The sequence below is a fragment of the Artemia franciscana genome, chromosome 9, assembly GCF_032884065.1.
Source record: "Artemia franciscana chromosome 9, ASM3288406v1, whole genome shotgun sequence".
In the NCBI taxonomy this organism is placed as follows: Eukaryota; Metazoa; Arthropoda; class Branchiopoda; order Anostraca; family Artemiidae; genus Artemia; species Artemia franciscana.
Genome location: NC_088871.1, coordinates 36,182,927 through 36,196,283, shown reverse-complemented (window position 1 = coordinate 36,196,283; position 13,357 = coordinate 36,182,927). Strand labels below are relative to the sequence as shown.

The 13,357-nt window shown below is 34.2% G+C and overlaps 1 protein-coding gene across 1 annotated transcript in view; it reads right to left on the bottom strand.

Moving 5' to 3' along the window:
- The window catches only part of LOC136031352 (host cell factor 1-like), a 97,017-nt gene that overhangs the window by 5,757 nt on the left and 77,903 nt on the right, over positions 1 to 13,357 (bottom strand). The window contains exons 14-18 of the mRNA XM_065710849.1: positions 12,376 to 12,615; positions 8,248 to 8,601; positions 5,091 to 5,371; positions 3,430 to 3,711; positions 795 to 962 (exon numbers count right to left, since the gene is read on the bottom strand). Coding sequence (XP_065566921.1) covers positions 795 to 962; positions 3,430 to 3,711; positions 5,091 to 5,371; positions 8,248 to 8,601; positions 12,376 to 12,615 — 1,325 coding nt within the window. The remainder of the gene's footprint in view (positions 1 to 794; positions 963 to 3,429; positions 3,712 to 5,090; positions 5,372 to 8,247; positions 8,602 to 12,375; positions 12,616 to 13,357) is intronic.

Sequence of the window (13,357 nt, the reverse complement as noted above, 5' to 3'; positions counted from 1 at the left end):
TTTGAAGGTCTGATTTCAGTTTCTGCTTAAAGGGGAGGATGGTGGATACCCCGTAGAAAATAGCTTATCGTTAATATAAAAAATAATAAACACACATCAATGAAGAATTACTACTACCATACAAAATCAAATAAACGCAGTAGTTCATGCATTATCTAGTCACCGTAATCACTTCCTCTTGAACCAAATTTGAAATCAGAATTTCTTTCTTTTTTTTTACAATTTAATGAAGGATTTGAAAAAAAAATGAACTTCACAATCTACAGATTGCGAAACTTTTCTGATTTGTTTTTTTTTAATTATGAATTTTTTTTTAAAATTTGTATCGCCTCATACACTGATTATTGATTTGTATATTAATTTTAAATCATTGCTTTAATTTGCTCTAATGATTTTCAAAGTTTTTAAGAACAAGAAAATATACCAAGAAATCTTAAAATCTTCCATTTTTTTCCTCTTTTTATGTATGCGTAGAAAAACAAAATATTTTTCTATGTTATTAGGGCTATGTATTATCTTTTTATTAGTCACAAGAAAACAACAATAATGCTGCTCCATTCGTTTTTACATCTTATTTGTCTGAAATCATTAATCACTTCTCGAGGCATTAATTAACAGACCCCTTCCCCCTCGCCCCAAAAAAACAACTTCAGTCAAGCAGTTTTACATTTATCAGCGTTCGTCCAAAATCAACAGATATTTTTATGGAAAGAAAAAAGACGGGTTAGATTAAATGAAATAACAAGTATGATAAAAATGTCACGAAAATGAAAACGAGTAGAGAAAAAGCTTACCTGAGCACCATGCCCTTTAACGGCAAGATATACAGAGTATTCAATAATGTCACCAGAAGCACCCTGGGGTGGCTCCCACGAAAGATGAGCACCGTCTCCAGACTTGGATATTTTGATAGCAGAAGGTGCACCGGGAAACCCAGGCAAGCAGGTTTTAAATGCAGATACCTAGAATGGAACATAAAAATCAATACATAAAAATAAGCAGAAACCCAGGTAAACGGGTTTTAAAATCAGTGTCGATAGAATTATTAGTAGTGTCCGGCTTTAATGGGGACAGTGTTTTTAGTTTTAGTATCCTAATTATAATCGTAAAACACCAATGTGAATTATAGTTTCCCAAGCCCCACATTAAGGGCAGCTATGTAATTTACATTAATACGTAACTCATTTGTTAACACACATAATTCAAAATTGAATATAATTCAAACTAAAAAGATAATTAAAAGAAAGTAAGTGAGAGTGTGTGAGAGAGAGAACAAGAGAGATAGGGAGAAAGAGAGAGGCTAAAGAGACTACGAAAAGGCAAAAAGGGATAAACAATTCCAAACCCAATGACAAACATAACAAATTGACCTAAAAAACTGAAAAAGAAACTTGAAAAAGAATAAAAAAAAGGAATGATTTAGATAAACACTGACTGGGATGAAATTTAAAAGCGAGAAAGAATACACAGTGGGGAAATTTCAAGCAATGAGGTTTACAAGTAGAAATAGCAGTTTAGATGGCAAAATGATTCAGTTATTGACAATTCAATTAGTTGGGGGTTCAAAATACAATGAATAGACCAAGTTAGTCATTGTATATAATTTTTTAAGTGATAATTCACACTGAAACCAGGATCCAAGTCGATATTTGAATGAAATGATACCTGAAGGAGATGTTTTTATCACACAAGAAGAAGAACCAATGAGAAATCTCCAAGAAAACCAACGAGAGATGCTCATTGGTTTACATCTTTTACATATTTTCCTGCCAATCTCATTATTTTTTTAAGCTGTTCTCGATATCTTATGGCATATGTCTTGCTTAATACAGGATTTTAAACGAAGTCAACAAATTGAGTTTATATATATAAACAAACTGAGGTTATGTACAGAAATAAGCATCACGAAATGATACGATTATTCCGATTCTCCCGGAATTTCCCGTTGAAGTCATGAGACTTTTGACAATTTCGTCCCCCCTAAACCCTGAAATAATCATCTGGCCCATAAATCTGGTGGTATATACACGGTAAAAAAAAAAACTTCGAAGTCTAATTTCAAAACTAAGTAAAACAAATTTAAGCAGACTAAGTTAAGCATTATTCTAATTCTATAAGCAGCATAAAAATTCTTACTTTTTGAACAGCAAAACAAGTTTTGTTGCCTTATCCAAAAAAAAGAACAAGAAAAATAAAGAAAAAAAAGAAAAAAAGAAAAAAGAAAGAAAAAAAGCACTTTAAACTGTATGGACAGTAGATATTGTTTTTAACAATCAAAGAATAAAATTGTAAAAACTTAGGCAGCTTTACCGGAAATAAGAATATTAGCTCTTCTGAAATCGGAAACGTAAAAATTTAGAGTAATGAGTATATTGCATACTAACTAGGAACTTAACATTCGAAAAAAATGATAATTGAGTCAAACAAGAGCAACCTACATGATACAATGCTCAACAGACTAGTTCGTTAATACATATCCCAACAAAATTTGATGTTGAGCCCATAAAAAAAAAATGCATTTGCACCTTTTGCGCCAATTATGCAAAATCAAAGCAGATATATATTTTTTAGTTATACTTGGAATACTTCTATTCTTTTTCTATATTTTATACTGAAAATAATTTACAGTTAAAGAACTTGTAGATCTCCACAATTCGATTCGTAAACATGACGTCCTATGAAATAAAACGTCCGAAGCTAGAGTTGTTATTTAAAGTTTACTTAAAGGTTACAGACAAAATTATCCAGATTAAAAAAAAAAACGTTAAGCAACACTTTTTCTTGTCTTTTGGAGTTTCAATCTATGACTTACCAATCTCAAAAGAGTGATAAGCTAAGTACTCCTTATCTATTTGAAGTGAATTTATTTTTATATATCCTTCTGTCAAAGGCAATAAGATGGCGAATTTTATATTTTAACAGGGTTTTGCTAATAAAATTTCGATCGACACAAACTTGCCTCTGCAGCGACCATAGATACCCTGTTTCTGTGCATAAAAAATCTGTGAATTTGACGTAAAGTAAGGAAATGAAGTACAAACACTGTGAGGGGTTTCAACACTAGCTGTAAAGAAAGTATATCCTTAGAATCAATGCAATAATATAAAGTGACTGATTTTGATCTCCATATGTATGTTCACAATTTCTCGTTTTGTAACTAATAGATTGAGTATATGTCTTTTGATACAAAATAAAAGTGTACATATTTTAGAACAAGGGGAGGGGCAAATTAATAAAATTCCCAGGAAAGTGACCAACTTTACATTATCACAAAATTTAGAACTTTCTGTGTTTTTAGTCTGGCAAGATATGGAGAGGCAGCTACCCCTTCTCCTAGTCACCAGTGAAGCTATTTACCCAAAAAGTTAACAAAACAAATTTATAAATAAGAGTACGATAATACTCGCAATAAATATAGTGAAAACTTACTTCACTCCAGGGCCCCCGTCCCAGGGAATTGTAAGCAGCAACTCTGAATTTGTAGGCAGTGCCAGGTTTTAGCAACATCTTCATCATGCCCAATTGCTGCGGATCAACATCCGGGTCTAATTCCCCTTCTAATCCAGCAGACCCCTCTAGTGGAATAAAGAATTGTTGAACAAAGGCTGATGTCGATCTGAATACACCAACATCTTGCCAGTTGGGATCTCGGACAATTGGTTCAGGAGTTGGAGGCCTTAAAGGCTCTGGTGACTTCAGCTGAAGGCGTATCTACACACAAAAAAAAAGAACGAATGATTAATTGCATCGATACTGGATCGTACTTTGTCTCGATATTGCATCAATATTTTAGCCATTCGGGAGTTAATTCGATTCAGTCCGTAAGTTTAACGACAGCGACAATTTAAAAGTTGGTGGTTATCAGCTGGGTTTACAAAATATTTTGCGGAAGATTTTTTATTATTTTGGTTATTAGCTTATATGCTTTAGTAAATTCGAGCGTGGACTTGATCTGTTAAAATAAATAAATAAATATAACTACAGATATCACTTCATAAACTGTATTGCAGGAGCAACGCCTAAGATACGTCCTTTTTTCTTTTCTTTTTGTCACCGATTCCGGCTTGCCGCGGAGGAGTGGCAAAGGTCCATAATCAGCAGGTTTTACGAAAAAAGCGGAGTTCAAGCCAGAATGATGAATATGACGTTATAATTTGGATGTGATTAACAGGGAACCTGGAGGCGGTAAAAGAAATGGATGAATGAATTCTTTTGCCCAGGGTTCTCAGGGTATTAAGCTGGTCTTATTGTAACGAAATATTCAACAAGGTACGTCCTGGATAGACATTCCTGAATTGTTTTAGTACTCATTCAGGATTTCAGATGAAACAGAAGCTCTTCTCTTTTCTTTGAATAGCTAGAGTTTTCACCGAAGCTTTGAACAATGTCGATCTAGAAGGAATTTGTAAAGTCTCTTCCAGGTTGTTCTTAAAGGAATCTGCTATGCTTCCAATTGATCCGATATAGCTTTTACTCCGAGTTTTAGCTCAAAGCGATTGATGGGGAGTCCCCACTCAGTAAGGAGAGACGATGGCTTCTTCTTCGAGCTCTGTCAATACAGTAGGTCTTCCCACCTTTTTATCGTGCTTTTTGTCATTCAGAGAGAAAAAGTACCTAGCGAAACTTTTCGTTATAGATTTCGTAAATTACTCCTAACGTTCAAAGCAACCCCTTTCAACAGTACCGTTACATACGTATATCAACAGGCTGGGCCAAAAGTCACTGACCTATTTCAATTTTAAATAGCTTTTTTATTTTAAAAAGCCTTGATTTTGATAGTAAAATTTTACAATTTGTGCACGTTGTAAAAAAATATTAAATATTAAGAAATAGAAAAGATATTGAAAAATAAAAGAATAAAAAGGATCAGTGACTTTTGGCCCACGTTGAATGTTATAGCCTATACGTTATGTACCTTTATTTTAAAAGTTGAACATGTAAAAAAAAAAAAAAAAAAAAAAAAAAAAAAAAAAAAAAAAAAAAAAAAAAAAAAAAAAAAAAAAAAAAACCATCGTAAATAAGACATTAAAAGGCAAAATAACCAGCACTTTGTAAAATAAACATGAAATTGATACGATAAAAGCACTTACTGGCGTCTCATCAAGTTGAAAGCCTTGAAGTCCATTCGTAGTTGAAAGTCCCAATTCCTCTTCTTTCTTCACCATTTCACCGGATGAGATAGCAGCAGAGGCAAGGGTGGATAAAGCATCTCCTTCTTCGGTCTGAGGAGTTTCTTGCACGATTCCTCGTTCATTCTTGATCGCTTCATTCTTCACAAGATCCGTATTTATAAATTCAGCGCCCATTGTTACTCCATGCGCTATTGTTGTACCACCTGTGTCCGGCTCAACCATCTCTATGCCACCTTCTTCTACTCCAAAGGGTTAATAAAGATTATTCAATACAATCAATTAACATAACTTAAAAATATAATTGAAGTTCATTGCAATAATTGAGGAAGATCTAAAAAAATTTCACTTTTTTTCGATTTTTGTAGCAAAGTCCACCTGTTTTCTATTTCCGGTGAGTAGCTTCTAAGGTTTTCAAATTTTTATCGAGCGGATTTCGTTTTCTTTTTTTTCTTCGAGTAATTTAATTTTTTCGATTTTTGTTGTAATTTTCATAGATTTTCAATTTTTTGTCGATGAAATTCATACATTTTTAGTCTTTTTCAACCTTACTCTGTTTTAATTTCTTTGAGTAAATTAGTTTGCTTTGATTTTCGTTCAAGTAAGTTCAGCTTTTTCAAATTCGTGTTCAGGTAATTCCTTCTTTTTCAAGTTTTATTTAAGTAATTTGTCTCTTTTAAATTTCGTTCGTTCAATTCCGTCTTTTCAATTCTTTCTAGTAAAGAATTCACGTTTTTCAATGTTTCGTCGAGTTTATTTCAGTTTTTTCGGTTTCTGTCGAGCGAAATCCCAGATTTTTAATTCTTCAATTTGTTTTTTATTTTTTTCAATTTTGATTTTTTTTTGTGTGTGAAAATTTTCAACTTTCAAAAATAAAAAGACGCTTATAAAGGATTTCATTTGAAAACTATTTGACAAAAATTGAGTAAAATAGATTAAACAATTTTTTTTTTTACATTTTTCTTTTAAGTTTAGAATAATAGTTACCAATATCAAGTGAATCAAATAAACTTAACTTATGGTTCATGTGTAATACTGGAACTTTAACCGAAAATGCAAATACTTTTATCATCGGATTGATTTTCTCTAGATCTTTTCATACACCAAGCTAGAATTACAATATTCAGAGAATGACAGAAATTCGCGTAAAATATTTATCCAACTTCCCGTAGGTTTCTAAAACCTTTTCAACACATTCCCCCCCCCAAAAAAAATTGAAAATTTGAAACAAATTTTGCAGATATACAAGGTAAAATTTCGGCTTCCGATGATAGCTAAATTGTTGTCTTTTATCGAACGTCAAAACAGTAGGACAGCAGAAAAATGATATAAAGAAGAATAGGACTTTTATGTCATTTCCTTGTGCTCTTGAGCACAGACAGTATTCTTAAGCACATTTTAGAATGGACTTAATCAGAGAAGAGTCAAAGAAAAATTATTTTCATGGTAACAAATGCAGTAGACGGGCCTCTGAAACAATTTAAGACCCTCCTCCACATATAAGCAAGAATACATACTCTTGTCTACTTTTTGGCCAATTATCTTCATTGCAAGCTCTCTCCATAGCTATAGCATGGTCTCAAATTTTTACTAATTGCAACAAACTTGCATCTGTTTGTTTACTTGTCGGCTATACTGAGTTTCATTTCAATTATTACTAACTTATTATTATTATTATTAGTTATATTATTTATAAATATTAATATAATAAATTAAATATAATAATAATATATATGATATAATATATATAAAATTATATAATATTATATAATATAATATCATAAATATAATAATAAATATTAAATAAATATCAATATAAATATTATTTATATATTATTATTACTTATTAATTATTACTTTTAATTTTGCGCAATAAGCGAAAACTTTCTGCAAAGTAGTACATAATAATAATAATAATAATAATAAAGAACAATAATATTATATAAAGTAAGACAATAACAGTATAATAATAATAATAAGTAGTATAAAGCATATAGCAATAATAATAGTAACATGGACTCAAGTCCCATCTCTTTTGCAACCCAGTGAATAAAGAAAGCCCGGGAATCAATTGTCTGAAAAGAAAGCGAAAGCAGAGTTAAAATCAGAAGTAGAAGCTTAACACGACAAAAGAAATTTCTTCTTCATTCCAAAGCTTAATATAGGACAGCGAGGAGCAACACAATAATACACTGGTTTTAAAATACCAAACCATATTTAGAACATAAGAGATGTTCAATGCTCGAACTTTTACTGAGCTATAAAAGTCTAATTTCTGAATAAGATGAAAAAAAATCTCATATTTATTACGTTACAAGTTATCTGACCTCTTAATGATGTGCACAGAAACTCATAACTCATACCATACTACCTAACAATCCACACGTTTATTTCGGATATTTCCCCTATTCCACAAGTTATCTCAAATCTAAATGATGTGCTCAGAACTTAAGTTCACAGGAACTCTGAACTTAAATTTCAGATATTTCCCCTAGTCTTTTGACTTGTCTCGTTAGTCGGATGCAAAGGGATCTGATTCCGTTTGGTCCCCTATGCTAGGCAGTTCTCTAAAACTGTAAATTTACCTCAAAAACAGAAATTTCATTAAAATCTGTTTTTTTTTATACAAAATCAAAGATATTTCGTGTGCAAATTAGATTTTCTCGGTTACAATTGTTTGATTGAAAGCATTTTCAAAAAGATAATATTTAAAACATGTTTTATACTTCACAAATAAAACAATAAGGTCCTGTGGTGGCGCAGTGGATTTGACCTTAGCTTGGTAATACGGGATCCAGAGATCGAATCACGCTGCAGGAATGCACTACAGGGCCGACGTAGGGACCATAGTAGTCAAGAAGCGTCGTTAATTCTTAAATAAATAAATAAAACAATAAGATGAACCAATCCCAACAAGAAATAAAACAGAGCAAATATATGCATGGTTGATATGTATCAATGATCCTAAGAAGGTAGTAACTTTCTATATGAAAACCGATATTTATGTTTTTGGAATTTAAAATTTTCTGCCTTAAAAAAAAAAAAAAAAAAAAAAAAAGCGCACCGCCATCGATCGAATTAGACCCTGGGAAAGAGCAAACTGTTATCGAGAAATTACCTTCTTGTTGATCTGCAGGAACGGCAGCTTCCATAGGTTCATTCTCTTCTTTTTTTATAATCTCTGGCAGAGTTTTTGGCTGAGCTGTGCTGTCAATCGACTCGATCAGGTGAAGCTGAGATTCTAACTCTCTTTTCTCCTCAAGTAATTCATCCGCCCCAGTTTCTTCTGCCAAAACATCTTTTTCACCAGTTTGGCTTTCTTCTGCTGCAAAGCCTTCACTAACAGTTCGATCTTCTACTGGTGGAGCCTCTTCTTCACCAGTTTCACTCTCTACTGGGACAAAACTATCTTCGTCTCCATGTTCTTCTTCGGGAATTAAAGCTCCTTCACCGGCTTCCATCTCTCCAACAACTTAAATAAATATAAATAAAGGATAGAGATAAGAAACGAATAAGGCTGTCACCAGACGATGATTAACATCTAGGACACGCGGAAATGTTGGTTAAAAAAAACAAAAACAGAGATACATCAGGGTCACACTTTCTTCTGTCAGATTCAACCTACTTTTTTAAATTGGCGAAAACAAGACAGACAATCATAAGATTTCACACTAATAGCTACAACAAACTGAAATAGGAACTCGGGAAGATAATAAGCAAGCTAATTCAATTCCGCAGAATGGAAGCAACTGACTCATTTGACCCTCTTTTTTCGAGGATACTAACAAAATTTGGCGCAAAATGTTTAGTATGAAAGATTCACTGGATGAAGTTGTTACTATAGGTTTTTATAGAATATTCAATAAACGTGCGGCTAATAGAACCTCCGTCATGCAAACTATTTTTTAAGCTAAAACACACTAAAATTTTGATCTTCCGGAGAAAATTAAAACGATGAAAGTAGTCCTTCCTTAAATGCCAACTTATGTTTGCATGCAATCTGGGTCTAAGCTCGGTCAATGGAGACTGAATATCAGGGAAGTTGAAGTAAAGAAATACAACAACTATCAACTCACAGCAGCACCAAGCCGCCTGAGGCCAGCACAGCTACACCCGCTCCTCCACTATCTGAATCTAGTCAAACTCTTTCTTTTCACACCCTTCTATGATGTTTCCATTCCCCTTAAAACTTTCTTTATGACATCCTCCCACCCCAACCACGGACGACCTGCTTTCCCTTTAGCACTAGACAGTAGTTCAAAAAGGACAATCTTTGGCAATCGATCATCCTTAATCCACAGAACATGCCTGGTCATCTCAACCTTTCTCTCATTATAGCCCTAAAAAGCAGGATTGAACAACACTTTTCATACAGCCAGCTGTTTCGAATACGTTTAGTTAGCTGTGAACCCAAACCAATCCGTAGGCGATTTCTCTGGAAAACATCTAGGAAATCTTCCTCTCTTTTTCTGAATATTAAGGAGGCATTAGGTTACAACTGCAAAAAATAATGTTATTATTTTCAAATCAGTATCCATGACTGAAAAGAGAGCCATTAACATTACTTCTAAAACTTTTTATTTATGGAATAAAGTTATCCTCCCCACCTTACACTAAACCACATCCTAGAAACATTTTTCTCGAGAATCTGGTCAAGCTTTCAAAAAAAAGCTCCACGCAAATCAGCATGAAAAACTGACCTGAGGACCTAAAGAAAGCAATGAACGAATCAAAATGAATGTTTCGAAAAGACAACCACTTCTCTTCTTCAGCGCTATAAAAGAAAGTTAGAAGAGAACATGTACATATTCAAAACATGTATATGAGTCAAAGATTAACGTTATTATACTGTTCATGTTAATCCACAAGTTGAAAAACGCCCTTTTCGGTATTTTCATTAAAAAAATGAAACTACCCTCTAAATTTTGAAATATATATCCCCCCTCAAAATTTTCATGAACTGACGCCACTATTGACATGCCTATTAAACATAGCAACAGCTAAGAGCTCATATGACACTTGTGACGGGGTCAGAAGAGCCAAGATCAAGCAGCTCATATGGTATGAGCTCTAGCAAAATTTTAGGAATCAATAGACTGATTTAAAAAGGAAAATCAGAGGCTTAATGCCTGTCGGGATTTGAAATAAGAGCTCTGAAACACGGGGTTCCTTCTAAATATCAAAACTGATTAAGATTCGATCACCCACTCGTAAGTTAAAAGTACCTCATTTTTCTAATTTTTCCTCTCAATTCAGCCCTTCCCCCCTCCAGATGGTCCAATTAGGGAAAACGACTTTATCAAGTTAATTTGTGCAGGTCCCTGACACGCCTACCAATTTTTATCGTCCTAGCACGTCCAGAAGCACCAAACTCGCCAAAGCACTGGACCCCCTAACTCCCCCAAAGAGAGCGGATCCAGGCCGGTTAAGTCAATCTGGTATCTACGACAATTGCGTATTCTAGCCACCAAGTGTCACCCCGATCTCTCGACTCTAAGTGTTTTTCAAGACATCCGGTTTCCCCCTCCAACCCCCCCCCCCATGTCACCAGATCTTATAGGGATTTGAAATAAGAGCTCTGAGACAAGAATTCCTTCTAAATATCAAATTTCATTGAGATCAGGTCCCCTGTTCTTAACTTAAAAATACCTCAATTTTTCTAATTTTTCCGAATAACCCCCCCCCCCCAACTCCCCCAAAGAGAGCGGATCCGCGGTTATGTCAGTCACGTATCTTGGACTAGTGCTTATTCTTCCCACCAAGTTTCATCCTGATCTCTCCACTCTAAGGGTTTCCCAAGATTTCCTGTCCCCCTTCCTCCAACTCCCCCCAATGACACTGTATCCGGTCGGAATTTAAAATAAAAGATCTGAGTTAAGAGGTCCTTCTAAATATGAAATTTCATTAATATCCGATCGCTCCTTTGTAAGTTAATAATACCTCATTTTTTCTAATTTTTCAGAAATAACCCTCGCCTCCAACTCCCCCGAAGAGAACATGATTATCTATATACATCGTTGTCGACAGATATGAATGAATCAAACATTATAAATCGGAAATACTAACAATGTACAAAAACAAGTTTAAGTGAAAAACTGTCTAATCTCCGAAGTTGATAAGATAGATAAAATTTGTTGCAAAAAGCCCGGGGGCCATGGCAACACCATGGCGCACAGTCTAGAAACAAGCTCAGTAACAAAATACAACTTTAGATAATATAAATCAAAACAATGAAAACGAACAACAAAAGAACCACAAAATACACAGAATACAGTCAACAAATATAACTCAGGAACAGAATACAACAATACAACCTCGTTTTGACCCATAAACAATACACCTAACACACTATCCACTCAAACATGAATTCCTATGTTTAATCCCAAAAACGAAGAAACTGGCACAACTGTTTAATAGCACATGCGTTCCTCTCAGCCATTCACTCAGTTAGCCAACATCCACTCCCAAAATTTCATCCAAAACATTCCTTCCGCAATTCAGACAGCTCTTCACACTAGGATACAAAATGAAATAAGTTTTCATTCACACATCCACACATAGGGCAAAAGTGGGGTCCAGCTGCCAACCTAAACTTTCCCAAAAATTTTCTTCTCGCACCTAAATCCAAACTATCCCCTCTTACCGACAACAAATTCTTCAAGTCATCTTTATTCAAACCAAATTTGAAAGAAATCTCCTCTCCCCAGCAATCTTTAGCTCGGGAGTAGAACCTCAAGGACAGGAATTGGTCCTTTGGACTTCTTTCCATACTGACACGGTTTCGCCCATTGGGCCTTTTCCTTCATTCCACACCTCCGAAAGGCCACAAAGGTCCAGTATTTTCTTGACCTGATTTGGCCACGAGTCGCGTCTACTGTCCTTCAAGCTCTCCAAATAAGCTGCCTTAAGAGGCTGAACTCTAGGTAGCCTAATTATTTTCTCCCAGAATTTTACCGTTCTACCCAATCTAACACTCCTTAAGGTAAAAAGCCCTAAATCTCTAATATATTAGAGATTGAATGTATATATCTAATGATATATTAATTAAAATTAAATGCAGTTTTTTCCTATTCTAAAAACAGAATATACTTCATTCATTTCGCAGTAGCTGAATAATTTCTTTGCACTTCAGAAGAAGCCCATTAAAATAAAAATAACTTTCATATACGGTTCTTGGAAAAATCGAAAAAGACATGCAGGATTATTAGATGATTTTTAATACAAATGAAAAACGTTAAAAAATTACCTTTTTCTTGACCCTGTTGTTCATGATATTCCCCTTCTGCTCCTTCTACGTGCCCTGAAACTTGTGCCATGGTCCCATCAGGGAGAACAATAAGTCCTGTTTCTGGATCAACAGCCAAAACCATACCAGTCGTATCAAGAGCTTCTTCCTCTCCGTCCATTTCTTGATTTTCCTGGCGCTCCTGTTGTTCGCCACCTTCTTGAGAAACGTTTTGATCGTTATCAGTGTTGTCTTGGCCTCCTTAAGAAAACAAAAGTTTAAAGGGTAGCATACGTGTATGCAGGGAGGATAAACTATCTCTAGAAAACTTGAAATGCGTGTCCTAAAAATGACTGGTGTTTGTTTTTGAAGAACAACATATCTCTTTACAATTGTTTTTGACAACAGACATAGGTGATTTCTTTAGAAGCCAAGGGTATTTACATTTTCAGACATGCATTCTTGAACACTTCTTTAGAGGGAGGTCAAGCTTTTAGAACTACTCCTCGGTAGACGGGATGGTAACTAATTTTAAAACTGTGCTTTGTCAAAGAAATTACAGACATGTTCTGTTTCCAAGGACATACCATAAAAAAAAGTTACCGTAAAAGGTAGCTAGCTACCGTAAAAGTTACCAAGGATTATCGTTATTGAAAAAATCAATTAAAAAAAATTAATAAAAAATAAATGAAAAATGATTAAAAAATAAAACTTACTTTTTTGCCGCGATAATTATGGTTGTATGATTATGGAAATTAGTAGCCGTTGTATTTGATGACTTTTATATGGATTCGTAACGGGCAAACCAAAAAAAGGCCTGTTTCTTTCTTTTTTTTTCCGAGATGGAAAGTGTCATTCTTTTGTTGTTTGTTATATTCTATTTTGTTCTTGTTTAGATGTTTATTTTTTGTTCTTTTTTGTTTTGTTGTGGAAATGAGGCCATATTACTTTGTTGTAAAACAGCATGAATATGGTTCATGGTGATCGTGGCACCCCGGGCAAC